We start from the raw sequence: 18,477 nt of genomic DNA on the forward strand, positions 1-18,477 counted from the left end.
TGATTTTCCCATTTGTTCGTAAAAAAACCCTGCTACCTAACTACAGAAGTGTAAACGGCTATAGATGCTAAGGCACCGCTTTAAAATAAACGTATCTTACTACCACTGCACCTCATTTTATGCCATATTATGTGCTCAGCATTATTACTGCTGAACACTTTGGACTTGTTTTCATCTATTTTGTCATGACATAAGGTGAAAAAAAAAAAAAAAAAAAAAAAAAAAAAAAAAAAAAAAAAAAAAAAACGCTGGAGGCAGTATTAGGTGTCATTTTTAAAACGTCGAATTTGTACTTAAAATCTCCTACTATTTGAATTGCACGTTTCCTTGATCATTCCAAAACGGCAACATCGGAAAGTTTAACGGAGATCCATTCATCGGGCTTCCCACTAAATTTTTTTCTCAGAACAGAGGTTTTCATTTCAACTTTTTCCAAGCTACTCGAGAAGTTTCTTCTCGTCAGTTGCAGTTTCGAATCCGCGGAAAAATTCGATTTAATCTTCCTTTCTCCCCTTAATGCACTCGATTATAAAGGTGTCGATCCTTCCCAGAAACTCAATTTCATTCCTCAAGAAGTGAGTAAATTACAATTTATTCTTACCTCTTCATTGCTCCTTTGGCATGTTTTTTAACGAACTACTTGATAGGTTGTGACTAAAAAAGTTGCGTTTTAAGTTCCAATACCAGGTTCACAAGGATTACAGCTTAGAAGATTTAATTCTACATCATTTGGCACACAGAAAACCCCAAAAACCCCCAAATTTGACCCTCTGAAAACAATGCAAAGTTCAAGCACGGAGGATGAGGAATTTAAGAAAACCGCAATTAAAGTTTGCTGGTGTTGCTGTTGGTCTCGGGAACATTCAATATCGGTGTCGATGAGCATTCAAAATTTAACAACATCATCATTTATAAAGTAAATTACGGCTTGAAACTTCGATCCGTAGGCCTTGAGAGTATTAAGATATACTTAGTATAAAAAAGTAAATATCGATACCCTAGTTCTAACGGTGGCTTAACCAAGACATATTTACAGCGGAGGGGGATCCACAGTCAAACATCTTTCTTGAAGGACTAAAGGTAGAATATATCACTGGAAAAAAAAAGGAATCTTAAATTTGCCGCCAAGAAGTTGTTTTTCTCGAATCAAGAATCTTTCTATTTAAAATCAACTACTTTATTGCTTACCCCGATCATTTTTTTCTTGTTTTAAGAATAATTCAGCTTAAATCAAGATAAAATAAATTCTTGGCAGCAAATTCAAGAATCTTCATGCTTGAGCTAAGCACATATTTTCTCAGTGATTCCTAATGATCATGAAAAGTAACCTTATGGGAAAAGTGTTTCCAGTCATAGAGTGAGAGGGGGGGGGGGGGTCCAGACCCCTAGGCCTGAACCCCCACCCCCCCCTCCCGGCACTGCTACCTCTTCCCAAACCAGTTTTTCCGACGTATTGAACACTTTGAATTTGCATCTTAAGGCACATTTTCCGCGGCTCGGTCACAAATTATTTTGGATTTCATTAATAAATTGCGCTCCTCAGAACATCAACAATGAGCCTTGTGGTAATCATTGGGCGAACTGAGAGTAAGATAAACGGCGCTTAATTTGAATCGAAGACAGTCAAAGACGTCTTAACCCCTTCAATTTTCGTGGCAATTGGAAAAGCGAACGCCTATTAAGCCCACCCTCTTCCTCGAACACTCTCTCTTTCCCACCCTCTTTGCTCGATGGCTGATCATTTAAAATGCCGCGGCATTGTTTTGAGGCTCAGCTATTTCTCCACCCTCCGATTCGCCGTGCTGAGAAGAAACACCGTATGAATATTCGCACGTTGCTAAATTTCTACTCGTAAAAGCCATTTTCCCTTCAAAATTTATGTGTATTATTTTCCGCATTTTTCAAAGAATTTCAATCGCAATCGAATAAGAAGGGTTCGAAAATTTCAGTGAGGAATACTTTTAAGTTTTTCTAAAAATAAATATTGTATTAGACGTACTTTGGCTGCATTCAAATGTACTTACGGCGTTTTTCCACAGTAGAATTCGACACTGTTTTCTTCGCACCTTCGATGCAGTTATTTTTTGGTGGAGGAAAATTTAACGTTGAGATTTCGTCAAGATGAACGACAAACGATTATGACGTAGAAATATATACGGAGGTAAGGAGGGATATTTGTTTGATATCATTAATGTTTGTCGCAGAAATTAATTGTAAATCATCAAGTTTCCTCATTCTGGGCGTTTGGGCTTAAAAATTAAGAGCACAGATGATGTATTTTAATGTGCCTCATATTTTATGAGGGGCTCCAAGATTTTGTTAAACGCGATCTTTTGTAAGCTTCCATTTTTAAGAGAATGTCTTTAGAGTATTTTTAAGCTAAGTATCATAGTCTTTAAGCCATAATCCAATGGAATAATTAAGTTCAAATTCGGCCTAACAGCGAAAATTTCCACAATTTGTCTTATTGCTGAAAATGTGTTTCAAAGGGTTAAACTTAACTTACCACGCGTTATTTTGACCTCCTGCAAGGCACAATGGAGAATACTGGTCAATTGAAAACCAATGTATGCCTTCGGTATTTGATAGCTCTTTTTCACAAGACGAAAAAGTGAAACATTTTATAATGTATCAATAACAAAGAGACAAAAAGGAAGTGCCTACACTTCGAGCGTATTAGGAAGCAGTTTCATGACGTCATTAGGCACGGACATTTTTGTCATCGATTTTCTCAAAAATGGTGTGGTTTAAAGAAATTAAGTTATGATTCGAATTGTTTAAAATAATATTTTTCGTTACGTTGCGCCAAAATAATGGACCTTCCATTTCGTTTTCCGTGCTTTGAGTTTCACATTTTCTAAAAATAGTAGCGTCATTTTTTAACCAAGTGTAAGTAAGCGTAAGCACGTTGGTAATTGCCTTCATAATGTTTCCTTTTCTCCCTACGAATTGATTAAAAAAATGTTCAACTCATACCCTCTACTAAGGTTTTTGTTTGTTCTTTTCATCTTTTACTTTCAGAATTAAGTCATTTTTGAACTGACCGATTCAATTTAATGAAGGTCAGATGATAATTTTCTTCTTTCCATATTCTTCAAAATATTATTAAATGGCAATTTGATAACAATTTCTGTGTGAATTTGATGAAAATTTTCCATCAATTTGAGTAGATTTTGTTATGTCTAACCCCGTCTTCATTTCTGGTTATTCCGTACCTGAATTTTTGAAGAAATAGTACCTTTTCCGAAAAAATTTCTAGTACTCAGAATTCTGCTTTTCGATTGAAAATTAAAAAAAAAAAGGAATTTAGCCTTCTCGTCCAGTTCCTAATTTTAATGAGCGTTTCATCCATCGCAACATTTTTAAATTTTTACATGAAATAAGTGAGTAGTTTTTTCGTATCGGTGCTCTCATTTTTATTAAAGAACGGAACAAAAACAAGAAAATCACACGGTGAATGCTGTTTTCCGGTTGACCTCACCTTCAAAATATGGTAATGCGAGACCATAAGCATGCATAATTATTTTTTAAATAAATTAAACGAAATGATATTGTTCTTGTCCTTCAACGGTGTAGAAGTAGACCGGCGGCTCATTATTTTTATCTTCAGCTGGGTCGTCTAGTTTCAGAGAATAAACTGTTCCGCAGTTCTAATTGATCGTCGGGTGCTCCAGATTTGTTCCTTGTTTTTCAATTTAACAAACGAGAATCTTACTGTGAAGTCCTTTAACATCAGCGCAGACAGATATTCACTTAACAATGTTTGGGTAATTATTTGTCTTGACAGCCTCTTTTCATTTGACACATTGTATTTGCGTATTACAGAGCATTTGTTCTATTACTTAAACCTGAAGACGCACGTGTTTCCTTTTTTTCCCCACGGAAATATCTGATGTTGGACCACGTAGATGGAATTGTATTATGAAATTTCAGAAGTTTTCATGATTCTATCTACAAATCCAAGGAATGTTTTATTAATTTTCATCCATGGGTATCTCTTGCGTTATTACAAATTCCTTTTTTGATTTAATAATTATTTTTCCAGCACAACAATTGATTCAAACTGACAATTAAGATTCTCTCTCACAAAGTAAGAGTTTTTAACACTTCCTCTGTACAACTTCGAGGGCCTATTTTATCATCCCTGAGGAATGAACCGTCATTCACGGGCTATTCTGAAAAGTTGGCAACATTGTTTTTCATCTATTTAAATGTACGTGAAATAATTGATTCTTGATGAGGCAACCAACCTTGCCTGAAATCGATATTTTTAATGGATTTAAAAGGGAAAATATGGTAATGCCAACTTTTAAGAATCGGCTCTGTCGTCAGTAAAAACCGGTAAATACCAGAAAATTTAATGTCATTAATACAAATCTGGCAAATCTATCGTGGATCAGAAAATTCTTGCTCCAAGTAAAAAGTGACCAATTTGATTCAATTCATTAAATACAAATCAAGTGAATGTCAATTTATTCGCGGCAAAGAAGAACCATTTGATGTATCAGGAAAAATAAGGAAAATCCAAAATAAAAATTTAGAAGATCTCTTGCATAAACATTTCCAGTATTTGCGAAATTTTAAAATTTCAACCGAGGAATCGAATTTTTGACCAGAGTCGAAAGCATCATTTTTTCTACACTCACAAAAATATTTGTGTTATAGTGTTACTTTTGGTCAATATAGGAAGTAAACCCTGTAGTGTTGATTTTAGTACAGTTTTTGGTGAATTTCGCGCAGATAAAAATAGAAGGACTTGAAAATTGGAACAGAGACTTGGATTATTTTGTGTTTTACCTTCGTATTAATCAAACTTTTGTCAAATTTTGAAATTTTTGTAAAACTTGTTCTTACCGATTTTTCTATATCTATCTATCTAGAAAAATCGGTAAGAAAAAGTTTTACAAAAATTTCAAAATTTGATAAAGTATGGCCGATAAAGTTAACAACAGAAGTGATCAAACTTTTGTGTTGAGTTTTCTCTCTATGTGAGAATTTAAGCACCTTATAACCCCAAGATTCTGTGACAGAATTGCACTTGTGCTTCGTGAAGATGTTATAATCGTTAAGAGGTGGTAAAATTGTGTTCTGCTACGATAGAAAAGTTGAAAGCTTTCAACAACCCCCAACATTTCAGTCTTACAATCAGTAAACATGTTACTCTTGAGATAAGAGAACTTTCAATATGGAACCGCACCAAATAATCATTTTAAGGATGCTGAAACCGTAAAATTGTAACTATAACAGTAGAGTTGAACGCATGTAACCAAATTCAGCCTAACTATACTTCCGTGTTAAGGAAGAATGCCGTATGAACATTCGGGGGTTACCAAATTTCCGTCGATAAAATGCTTATGTTTAAGGAAAGTAATGGATACTTTTCTTTGAAATTTTCAGGAGCTTTAGGTGAAATTGCAAACAAAATTATCTGAAAAATTGGGAGGAAAATATTCCTAAGTTTACCAGGAAATTTTCGTTTTATCGGAATAAATTTTGCAACGCCTGAAGGTTCATACGGCGTTTTTCCTCAGCACGACAAAGTAGACGTTGCCTCATTTCCTTTCATATTTTACTGTTTAACAGAAGATTATTCAACATTTTGACTTGACATTTCGTTACCGAGATACCGTATCTGTTCTTGCAGGCTTCCAAATTATCATAGTCGAAGTATCATGCCACGTCTCGCATGCTTCCTAATCGTATTCCTCGCCCTCGCAACATTCGGACGAGGGATGCCAGCGCAGACCGTGAAGGTCAAGGAGACAACCACAATCTATTCGAATACAGCTCCTGGTACTGCTGTAGTTCCTGTTGCTGCTGTAGCTCCTGTTCCATATCAGACGGGACCCAATCAGCAGGTGTACCAACAACAGCAGTACTACCAACAGCAACAGACAACGCCTGTGACAGTCGTGACTACAGGAAAATAAGAGTGGCAATAACACTTTTCGTCGTGCAAAGAAAGAACGCCGTATGAACGTTCGAGAGTTGCCAAATTTCCCTTGATAAAATATTTATTTTTGACAACATTCATGCATATTTTTCATTGAAATTTTCAGATATTTTACATGAAATTGCGTAAAAAATTGTCTGAAAGTTTTGGAAAGTAATATTCGCAATATTCCCGGTAAATTTTGTTTTTATCGGAGGAAACTTGGCAACATCTGAAGGCTCATACTGCGTTCCTCCTTAGCACGGCAGTATGGCGCTTTAACACAGCATGGCTTATCACTTCGTGTCGTGTATTTTGAGCTAGAACACCTATGTAGGGAGAGTAATGCTATCTCAATCATTTAATGTAAGAAAAACTGGCGCTTTCTGGTTGATCTGCGAAAATTTAGGCTTTCGTGGAGACCTTGGGAGCCAATGCAGGCGATCATGATGACCACAAAATTCAAGACACGATACAAATATTTTAATTTCAAGCTTCTAAAGTGAGGTACAAGTATTAAACATTGATTAATATTTATGCCGAGTATCATATTTTTTTGAAGGTATATATATCATTGATTTTTTCTCGGAGAAAAAAAAAACAAAAAAGTATATCTACCTCGGGTTTGTTGATGTTTGGATCGGAAAGCCCTATAGATGCTTAAAAATGGAAAATCAATCAGAAATTAAGACCAAGAAGTCGAAACTTTTCCTCTATTGGTATTTTATCCTGAGCCGTGAAGCAATGAATTAAAAAATGAACGAATTGTGCAAATTTTTGTTCTTTTTTCTTCCTGTTTTTAAACAAATTTTTCAGGTGTGTAAATAGTCTATGATGTTGAGGCAGCTTGTAAAAATAAAATTATTCTACCACTTCTACTGCTGCTAACCACTAGGAAAAAAATAGGGTAGTCGACACAACCAGCCGCTGGTTGTGTCGACTATACCTTATTCTTTCCGTGTATCTTTCATAAATTGACCCATTACACCTTAAATAATACACATGAACAACGTTTTGGAAAAAAAAAGTGTACTTAGCAAAAAAAACTCATTTTTTGCTCAAATTATATCTTATGATGTTTATTATGTCCATAAACCACGAAAAACTATGGGGGAGGAGGGAGGGGATGGAGAGGTCGAGGGTATCTATCCCTACAGCCCTACACTGCCGTGCCAAGGAAATACACCGTATGAGCCTTCAGACGTTGCCATTTTCCTTCGATAAAAACCTAGTTTACTCGGAAAATGTTCAATCTCTTTTTTCAAACATATTAGACAATTTTTTCGCAATTAAATCTAAAACAACGGAAAATTTCGAGGATAAATATGCATAAATTTCGTCTGAAACAAGGTAGAGAAATGGTGCTGGGTCCATACCATTTCGCGGGGTCAACAAAGCCAAGAAGTTATTGTTTTTTTCTCATTCGTCTGAAATACATATTTTTTCAAGGGAAATGTGGCAGCTCTCGAATGTTCATACGGCGTTCTTCCTTAGTAGGGCAGTACAGGGATGCTTAGAGACTCTTTGGCGGGCAGGCCAGGAATGACTGGGGCACACAAAACCTCTTACAAATTTGTTTTACTTTTATGTTTTCTATAATGCCTGAACTAGATGTGCTCAACGTAATTTTCGTGCGATTTAGCTAACCAAGAGTGCACTTGGTCCGCCTTACCTCTAGTGCGCAACAGACCCATCCCAAGTCAAATAATCGTTTAAATACGGAATAATTGGTGCAAAACTAGCACTTAGAAGCGCGCTTCGGTAATTTCGCTCATCAGCATATCGTTCCGATCAGTGCTTTGCGAGATATCGATTAATCTGCCATTTAAACCTATGGAAAAGGATCGAGAAACAGGGTGTTCGCAGCGGACTCGTTAACAATCGATTCTTTTCCACGGCTTCAAATGAGGAGATATCGATGGTCGATCATTCACGCCACGCCTGTGGCTCCGATCGTCAGAGAGGCGGGCACTCGGAAGCTCTCCACTTCTTGGCGCACAGTGGATCGAGTCAATTGGAGAGGTCGGACAAAATTTGACAACTTTACAAGCTTATAACTCCGCTTATACAAAACACTAGGGGCTTATAGGGCTGCTTCGCAGCCCCTTATTTTTCCTGTACACATTTCTCTTTCACATGTCTTATTTCTCTTTTAAAATTTCACTCATAACAACTGTTAAATTTAAAATTAAAATTAGACGTTTAAAAATTATTATTCTTTTAACAAAATCATGACTGCAAAGTTCAATTACTAATTAATTAAAAAAAATAAATCAGAAGAAAAAGGATGAAAAGAAAATAGAAATTAGTAATAAACATATTAATACACATAGAAAAGAAAATAACTAATAGCGTGAAACAATATACATATTAATGCACATTGAAAAGGAAATAACTAACAGCGTGAAACGTTCTGATTGGAAATGAGAAAGAAAAAGTGGAGGTTATTGACTTAATGAGTAAAAATTGGAAATAAGAAAAAGATGGAGCCAATCACGATTTGGGGGTAAAATTGGAAAAGAAAACACGCGGGAGAGGAAAAATGTAAGTTGATGGCAGTTGAGTGTTGGAGGTAACCTCATTTAATGATGATTGTTGAATGGAAACAGCTGATAAAAAGACAGCAAATAATAAAGTAAGATGCGTAGCAACGTTGGTAGCAACAAAGCTTTTCCGAAAAACAAAAAAGAAAAAACCCCCACTTCCCCTCATCCAATTAATGAGTTTTTAGGGATTTAAAAATCGGGGACAAACCCCAGAAAATAATTTATAGTTTTCCCGAAGCATTGAGAACAACACCTTTCAAATGAACCAACGCCCCTCGCAATTAGTACAGTGGTTAATTCACAATTTCATTCTATTTTTCAATTTATATATTAAGATTTCCTCGTAAAATTTTCCACCAGAAGCATCCTTTTTTAATGAAAAACGACGAAATAAACATCAAAATTTGCAGTTTTAGTAAAAAATTGATTGTCCGACCTTTCTGATTGACTCGATCCACTGTGCGGCGATTCCAGAGTAATGCATTCCGCTTTGCTTCCGGTCCGCCTAGGTCTTGGTGTTCCGCGTTTTTTTTCCCCATCCGCGTCTGTGGCGTGTGCTTTGCGATCTATCGATTGATCTGTCTTTTAAACCCATAGAAAAGAATCGATAAACAGGGTGTTTGCAACGAACACTTCAATAATCGATTCTTTACAACAGCTTCAAATAGGGATATATCGATAATCGATCACTGATTCGCGCCCGCCGCGTGAAGAGACAATCCAAAGATCCTTTGTATTGTTTCGGCTGCGAGCTTTGTTCGGCGTCTTGACACGTTTTTTTGCCGTGCCAAGGAAGAAACTCGTATGAAAATTTCGATGTCGCTAAATTTATCCCTACGACACATTCATTTTCGAGGAAATGTATGAATGTTTTTCCTTGAAATTTTTAGATACTGTAGACTAAATTGCAAGTGCAATTTTTTTAAAAATCGGTAGAAAAATATACGCAAATCTCCCTGAGAATTTGTAAATCATCGCATAAAATTTGGCAACGTCTGAAGGCTCATACGGCGTTTCTCCTACAAGGCAGCTTTGCCGTCGGGTTCCTCGAGACAGCTTAAATAATTACGGACACTCGAGTTGACCGTGTTTTTGTCGTTGCTTAAAAATTCAACACACTTTAAGTGTCGGGTCGTTGTCGCGGCATCTAAGTTCTGTCTCCGTCTCCAGAGAAAAAATAAATAAATGTTGCGGAGTCAGGAAGAGCCGCCGTTTTACAGTCGAATGAGCGTAACTCTATTTCAAATTTGCAAAGTTGGACGTCTTTCAATAAAAAAGAACTATTTTTATTGTGGCGAAGACCCTAAGGTCCATAAAAACACATGAATTACACAGCCCTACACCGAGGAAAATTTTTAAGTTAACATTTCCTGGACAATCATTTTCTTTGAGTCAGTTCATGAAAGATAGCGAAAAATCACTAACCTTCTTATCGTGCGTTCCATTTCCTTCCGTTGCCATGGTTACATCCGGAGACTCAGCTGATAGACCTGTCAACAGAAAGAAAACATGCTCGATTAGCAAAAGTTTATTCTCAAGTTTAACGAGCAAGTAGTAGCCGCGCGCTTGAGGTATATCTGTATGTTACATGTTCCAAGTTTTCTGTGCAAAAGTAGTCTGTGCACAGAGGAAACCAGGACAATGAATTCCTTAATTTTAGGTAGATGCGCATAAACATTCGCAAACCAAGAATGGCTGCGCACAGAGTCTTCAGAGTTCTATCGCTTCCCGGTTTTATAATTTTGCACAAAAATGGCTGGCTTGTATTTGAGGAGTTGACCGTCAAAAATGTTTGCCCCTAAAAATATTGATGTGAAACTAAGACGTGAAGTGCAGGATGTCACCTCGAGAAACTACCATAAAAGCAAATCGAGTCATGATCGTGTATTTTCACCGTGTATCTGTTGGTCCAGCAAGGGAAAGGACGCGCGTTGATGACGGCGCAGAAATACGACTATTCGTGCTTGACAGATGTCCGTGTTGCATCTGCAAAATTGAAGGCGCGATAGTGTGAGGCGTGAATGAAAAACGCCGTATGAGCCTTCAGACGTTGCCATTTTTTTTTCAATAAAAAACAAATTCACTGGGAAAATTCTGAATATTCTTCCTACAATTTTCAGGAAATTTTTTCTCGATTCAATATAAAATATCTGAAAATTCCATATATTAATAAAATTGAACTATAAAATCAAAGTCAATGGACACAGTTTTAATTACGGTTACCTGACATAATGAAAGAAATAAATGTTCATTTTACATTGACTTTCATTTGATACAGCTCAATAAAGTAAACAACGCATCACATGATTATTTTCATTCAGTTTTCAAAGAAAGTGATGGGTTACATTTAATGTAAGACTTCATTTGATAAAACAATGTGTATCTTGTATTAGTATGAAACTCTTGCATCGATTGGAAGATGAGAGCTGCCAGCAATAAAAAGCGTTGTACCATAAACTCCTTTTGATCTTTGTCTACCAATACTCAGTTGCTTCCAGCAAGGGACGTCGTTTCATACTTCAAGCGGCCTTATTATTATTGAGGCATTTTTTGTTTAAGCAGGTCAAATGGTCCATCCAAGTGATGCGTCGGTGTTGCAGGTTTTTGAGGCATCGTAATTTTCAATAGAAACTAATGAAATACGCCGATATGCAAGTACAATTGGGCAAATTGGCAACTCGGCTCTATGATATACGCAAGGTCGTTCGAATTTTATGTCACCTTAGAATGCCGAATGAATGGAAATTATGCTCGAATGCCTCGTTTCAAAGTCGAACTTTAACGAAGGACAGCTAACACAATTGAAATTCACAATGTGAACTACGAATTATTCCCAACAAAGAAGATACGATTCGTTTCAATGTTATAGCGTAAAGATCTACGTCTGATCACAAAATTTAATATTTCTAAAAACGGAGAATAAATATACATATTTAGATTACATTTTGGAGTAAATTTACTGAAGTCACAGATGGTGAATTACGTGTGATGAGTAATTGAGATTTATGGCAATGACCTGAGCTTTTCACGGTGCGCTAGGTGTTTCTTACACAGTAGTGCCAGCCAGCGGCCAGCGCGAAACGCGCATTGGCGCCTACAAACCTAACAGGCGGGATACTTCACGCGTTGCGCAATGCGTGAAGTATTCCTGTTAGGTTTGTAGGCGCCAGTGCGTCGCCGCTCCGCTTTGAGTAAGGCTCTGATATTTAATCTGGCGGAGTCAGCGTTTTTCATCACATGATTTTGAAATGTTTGCACGCTCTGTATGGATTAATTTCATTTTAATTGATTAAAAAAAATATGTATTAAAGGAAAATATAATGTGTGTTTTGTAAATATTAAGGTGTTTCCGTATCAAACTTAATGCTTTTCAAAGCACACGAATTTCTACACAATTTCTTATAGCCTTTCATAGCAGATGACGGTAAGGTGTATAATCCGGCGATAGGAACTATCGCCCACCTTCATAATTTTTTATCGCTTCGTATAGCCCGGCCGTATGATTTTCTCCGCATTCTACAGCCAGCTATATGATTTTCTGTAGCCTTTTTTAGCCGGCTATAATAATTCTTATAGTATTTTGAAACGCAGCTCCTATCGCCAATTTTTACCAGGGCAGCTATTGCTAAATTTAACTGGGCAATTTAATTTTTTATAAAGGAACTTTCATGCAAATTTAAGGGGTTTGCATCGCGCAGGGCCGTTTTCATGTAAAAAAATAAATTGCCCAATTAAATCTGGCAATAGCTGATGTGCGACTTGGTTTCTTTCTGCCCAACGCGAGCCAATTTTGATGTATTCATGTCCTAGGTCGTTTCCTTCAATCGTGTCGTGTCGCATTCAGGGATTTATGAATGATCTGGAGCAGTTCCTCGAGATTAGTGGAAAAACTTCGAAGCCTGGATATCAAAAGTCTGAATTTCGTGGTAAAAGAAACTAATTTATTAAATATCAAACAGAATGCACCCTGTCTGGGAGTGAATCTCTCTTACTTTTAGATGATCTTCTTAAAAACCCATCCTTGCAACTCCAACCCACCCATTCAGCATGATACGTATAAGGTTGGCGCTAAACGCATCCGTCTCAAAAATGCTTTCCTCAAAGGCGAGCACGGGAACTTCATTCCAGAATTACTCTCACACAGTGCCGTAATACGAGTGTTTCTCGGGGGTTTCGTTGTCACATTCGTGTCAAAATCAACATTTTTATTCACTGCGGTACCCTCAGTATGTGAATTTTATTCCCAATCCAACAACCTCACCGCTGAAGGGTTGCCACATAGGGAAGTTAACCACAAATCTTTGCCCCTTTAACTGAAGGGCGTAACTCCTCTTTGCGATGAGCCTTGCCGTTCATATACCTCAAATCTCTCTTGGATCCATCTAAATGTGTACTTATGCCGTTTTGTCGGCCGAACAATGGATTCTTCGCGTCTTAAGTAGGCGAATTCTTTCACAACTAGCGCAACTCTGCCGAGTGCATTCCACTCGAATGCACTCCCGCAGCGTCACGAGACTAAGTTCATCCGCTGACGAAACCGCGCAAATGCACTTTCAGATGTCCGTTGAGTTCCACGCTTCCCGGGTCCCACCCGAGGATAGAGATACGTCTTTTTGGCCGACGGGACGACGAAAAAAGAGCGTTTGAGGTCATCGTCAAAGCTTGCACTTACTTTATCTCGACTACACTTCGCGCCACTATCATTTAGCCGCCTTCGTCTGTCTGCCGACGATGTGGAAATTAAATTTCCAGACCTCGTATTGTTCTCTCGAGGGTCGGGTGGATTTAATCTCGCTTTGTAGCTGCTCCTCCTCGAGTTAATCACGGCCGCGACCCGAGATAAAGTTCCTTAAGTTTGGCACGGAACGAGCTCCCTCATCAGTAACCGTTTCGCTGGGATCTTTTGGAATCGTCGTGTGCGGGTAAACGATGGGTAATTGACGCTCTTTGTGGCAAGATCGTCGATGGTATAGTTTCAACTGAACCTTAGAGGAACCGGGGGGAATGAGGAGGAGGAGGAGAGGGGGAGGAGGAGGAGAGGGTGGGGGCAAAAGTTGATAGGACACGAAAGTCGTTAGAGAACGAGTGAACATGTACTCGCTTAACCCTCCATGGCATGAATTAATTTTATATCTCAGATTCCAAGGGACACTAATCTATTTTGAAGCTCGCCTAAAAAACCGTAGAGTACCGATTTTGTTTTTATAATTTTAAATTTTTGGAAATCAGTTTACAAAAAAAGGAAAAACGAATCAAAATTTGCAAAATCATGGCACAGAGAAAAGATTCAATTTTTAACCCCTCCCCCTCTCAAGTTGTTATGAAGTCATAACGTTATGCCATAAAAGGTTAAAGTGTTCATACTGGTACACCCCCATGAAATAGGCAGCAATTAACTTACTTGCATCGTTGCAAATTGAGGTATAAATCACGTCAACCTCGGTGAAGAGAAAACGTGGAACTGCGCACTCGTAAAAATGTCATCAGCGGTAATCGTGATTTTCTGGCATCGAGACGAGGCGAAACTGGCAAAGGCGCTCTGAGCAACTATTCCGCCTCGGAAGTGTTGCACAGTATCAGACGAAAATGAAGGCGCTCGAACGTACGTAAATTGACTGGTATCGTTTTCCACAATGCAGACTCGGAGATCGAAAACCCGTGATTCTATAGTCTCGTGAAGTAACGAAGTTTTTTGATTCTTTGGAGACTAACGTCATGGATAAAAAAAAATCTCGCTTACATGACGCAAAATTTCATGGTCCAGGTACCTCCCGTTCTCAATAACTTGTAGGAAATGGACTCCAGGTAACTAAAATCGTTGTTTGCAGTTCTGAGATTCGTAAATGTTTTACCCAAGACATACCAAAGGAACCGAGGTCAGCTTCCTTTGGTAAGTTTCTGGTGACAAAAGGGTCATTTGAGCCAATGTTCAATCCTTGTAACCTTTTTTTTTTTCTCTTCATGTGTTATTTTTAAAACAACTCCATCCCACGTCTCAAAATGTGCAGATATTCCGGAAAAAAAACAGTCACAATCGTAAGAACAGAAGCAAGAAAAACCCCTGAAAAGGGGCAGGAAGAAGAAGGTGAGGTTTAAAATAGAGGTCCCGAGGAAAAATGCCGCATGAACATTCAAGCGTTGCCAAATCTGCTCCGATAAAATATATGCTTTCGAAAAAAATATACAAATATTTCGACTTGAAACTTTCAGGCACACCAGAGAACATTGCTAATAAAACCCTCCAAAAATTTCAATGAAAATCATCCGTATGTCTCTCGGAAAATTCATGTTTTCTGTGAATGAATTTGGCAACATGGGGATCCTCTTACGACGTTTTTCCCGGCCAGGCAGCACGTTGATAAAACCCGACGCAAGATGAGCTCTCGGTGGCGTGCCACCTGTCACTCGCTAATTCTCGCGTGTACCGCGGCGCCAACCAAAAACCGCGCTCACACGCGGCGTTCCCGAGGGCGTTGCGCGGTTTCCGCCGAGGGGTCTGGAGCATTTCCATCTGTGACGTGCTTACATTACCACCCTATCGGTCGCGGGGGGCTCGAAGTCACGGCGCGGTCCTCCCCTGAATATTTGAATGTGTTTACCATAAACACGACCCCGCGTCGCGAGTCGCGCGTCGAGGGAACTTTTTAAGCCGCGCTGATGCGAGTGCAGATGACATGCAACCGCCACCCCGCGGATTACAATGTCACGGGGAGTTGTCATGTTTTGATCCGGTGTCTTGCTGTGGTTTATAGCCCCTGTGTATTCGTCATCGGAGATCTCTATTTATCCCCCCGAAATTCTTTGCCTCCCCCTCCCATTCTTTAGCCCCGTCAAACTACTCCTGACCTGAGCTGTAATTTATATAATCGTCCTCGCGATGCCCCTCACTTGGACGGCGTTACGCAAAAAGGAAGCAACCCACTTCAGTTATTGCCAAGTTTAATTGGGCAATTCAATTGTTCACATGAAAATGGTTGTGCGAATTTGTGTGCCAAATTCAGTGAATTTTCTGCATGGTCCGAAGCAAATGCTTTGAAATTTTCAATGGAATCCACAAAGGAATATTTTGAATATTTTCAAAGAGAAAATTTGGCAGCGTTCGATGTTTTTTCTTACAGTGGCGTGGCGTGCTTTGCGGTATCGATTGATCTGTCATTCAAACTTGTGGAAAAGGATCGATAAACAGGGTGTTCGCAGTGAAAACCTTGATAATCGATCATTTACCATAGCTTAAAATGGAGAAATATCGATAATCGATCATTCACACCACGCCACTGTTTTCTTAAGACGGCAGAGTAGCTTAGAATTACTTTGATGGCTAAGGAACATTACTGTCTATTTGCGAGCTGCCTTTGTAGGATGAAGAGAAAACGTCGCCATTTTTGTGATTTGGAGGTTGGATTTGCAATATTTCCATACATTACAGCGCTCCCCCACAGAATTGGAAGAAAAAAAAAAAACCAAAAACATCAGCTTGCGTATTTCATCCAGTACCCGAATAAAAAAACCTCGTGCGTGGGACCCGAAGTTTAGGTCATACATGGATCTCTGAAGTTTTTGGATTTGAACACTTTAGGTCTAGCTGTCGAGGTTCGGATCACACATCTTAAACTTCAGTTCTGACATCTGAAGTACTTCAGATGTGAGAACCGAAGTATTTCGGATGTGGGAACCGAAGTTTTTCGGATGTAAAAACCGAAGTGTTTCTGATGTAAGAACTGAAGTTTCAGATGTGTGGTCCAAACCTCAGCAGCTGGACCTTAAGTGTTCGGATGCTCAATCCGAAAACTTCAGAGATTCATAAGACCTAAACTTCGGGTCCCACGCACGAAGTTTTTTTCTCCGTGTAGAATGCGGTAAAGTTGCTAACTTATTGATGCCAAAATTATCAGTACCGTTAGGTGGTATTGTTCTTTAGTCCTCGCTATGTAAGTGTGTGCCGTGATGTACAATGCTAGACCCGTAAATTTCTTGTTAGTAAATGAAAAGAATGTTAAAATGTTTTTTTCATTTCTAAACCGGAAAAAATTCTCGCTAAAATGGAGAAGCATGTCCAAAAGTTAACTCTAGGTTTCGCTAGGCGTCTGATATTCCAAGTAAAGGCTCATTTCATGAATACTTAAAGATCGAAGACTCGCGTCTTCAATGCATAACCAGAAGAGTGTGAAGAAGAGGTAGAATTCCCTTCCTTTTATCATTTTGCCTTTGGAATGCAAATTCGAAAAAAGAGGAATGATTGCATTTCCATCTCCTTTCTCATCCAGGACTCTGAATTCAGCGAGCCATATCAGGAGCTACCCCGAGCGCCCGTTTCTCGACTTTTAAAATGCGAGTTGACTGTAAAATTTATTATCAAAGTTAAATACTTATGATTAAAAAGTTCAAGATCCCGTTAAATAAAGGAAGAGGGTCAATAATTGATTTCCTCTTTCGTCGCGAGAGGGAGATGGTAGGCGCTTTCCCCTAAATCCCATTAAAAGTCTGGCCTTATTATTCATTGAGATATTCCTCCAGGTGCTAGTGAGCGTCAATAATTCAACTGCAACAAAGAACGCTGATTTTCGAATTTCACGCGCAGATTACTTTATTAGAATGTTGATAAATTTGACGGTTTTGCGCTGTTTTAAATGGGCGTAATAACGCACCAATGATCAAAATACTCAACTTTTGGGACTGAGCAACTTATGGGTCCTACATTTATTTACAACCCGATTCGCGAAACGAAAATTACTGAAATCAACCCCAGACGTGTAAATATTAACGATTTTACTTTGCATTCGTCACGAGGATTTTAAATTTCTCTCTTACATAAGAAATCGAGGTTGTCATATTTTCATAGTGCAGAGACTATCAAAGAGACTAATATCGTAAAGCACGCCACGCCACTGATCAAGAATTTCCCGTGATCAGCCCACGGTACGCCGCACAGTGAATTGAGTCAATCAGAGAGATCGAACATGAAATATGTGACGAAAACTGCACATTTTGATGCTCATTCCGGCACATTTTACATTTCAGGGGGTGCTTCTAGAAGAAAATTTCACGAGAGAACCAATGGAACCATTTTTAGAACCTCAAAGTTGTGTATAAACGGAGTTATAAGCCTTTAAAGTTTCCAAATTTTGTCCGACCTCTCCTATTGACTGGATCCACTGTGCGGCGCGGTATGTGTATGAACGGAGCCTCGTTTTCCGCAGAACATTATCTTCCGTGTAAGATCTTACTCTCTACTCCTGGCCGTGTTCTCTTGTCTTACCCCATTCTCAGACCAGAGGTGAGTGGACGGAGGGGAGGGGGAAGGGGGCAAATGGATGCTGACAAATCATGACCCATTCAAAAAGACGTGCGCTTCCCCGGAAAACGTGTGAGCTTTGAGCTTTGAACCCCGGCTCGTGTGTCTACTCCAGCTTTCCCGAATGAGAAATATCATGTCAAGCAGCCTTTGTTGTCAAATCTGCTGAGATTGGCAAACTCAGCAGCCGCCTTCAAGCATTACGTAAGGGGCCGCTCATAAAATACGTAACGCTAGATTTCGGATTTTTTTTACCCTCTCCTCTCGCGGTGACGTTTTTAAAACGCAGGTCTCTACTTGCGTTACAGAAACGTCACCGTGAGTGGATGTTTTAACACGTAAAAACAAAATGATGTAACGTTGTTCTCGACCCCCCCCCCACCCTACACCGATACTCATTCTATGAACGACCCCTAAGCTACTGGAGTAACGCCAGAGTTTGCCTCACGGAGTCGTAAGAGGAGGGAGGGGGTGAGGTCCAGTTTGTTGTAAATCAATCCATTAAAAAAGAAGCAGAAAAAAATGAAAATAGTTTTATTCGGCAATTTTCCAGACTTTCTCCATTTCTTTCCGTGAAATTGGGGGGGGGGGGGGCAAGCGGGTTCTAACAATAAGCTATTCCTATGTAGTTGAAAGAGAGGATGATAGTTTGTCTTGTGAGTACCTTATGGAAGGAGGGGTCAACATTTGAGCCATTTGAACATTTT

At 38.9% G+C, this 18,477-nt stretch overlaps 1 protein-coding gene across 3 annotated transcripts in view; it reads right to left on the reverse strand.

Annotated features, from left to right (window-relative positions):
• The window catches only part of LOC109030914 (diuretic hormone receptor), a 413,955-nt gene that overhangs the window by 184,433 nt on the left and 211,045 nt on the right, over window positions 1-18,477 (reverse strand). For all 3 annotated transcript variants that reach the window (XM_072300810.1, XM_019042141.2, XM_072300812.1), the window contains one exon: window positions 9,904-9,968. In XM_072300810.1, coding sequence (XP_072156911.1) covers window positions 9,904-9,939 — 36 coding nt within the window. In that variant the 5' untranslated portion in view covers window positions 9,940-9,968. The remainder of the gene's footprint in view (window positions 1-9,903; window positions 9,969-18,477) is intronic.

This window comes from Bemisia tabaci, chromosome 5 (genome assembly GCF_918797505.1).
Source record: "Bemisia tabaci chromosome 5, PGI_BMITA_v3".
Classification (NCBI taxonomy): domain Eukaryota; kingdom Metazoa; phylum Arthropoda; class Insecta; order Hemiptera; family Aleyrodidae; genus Bemisia; species Bemisia tabaci.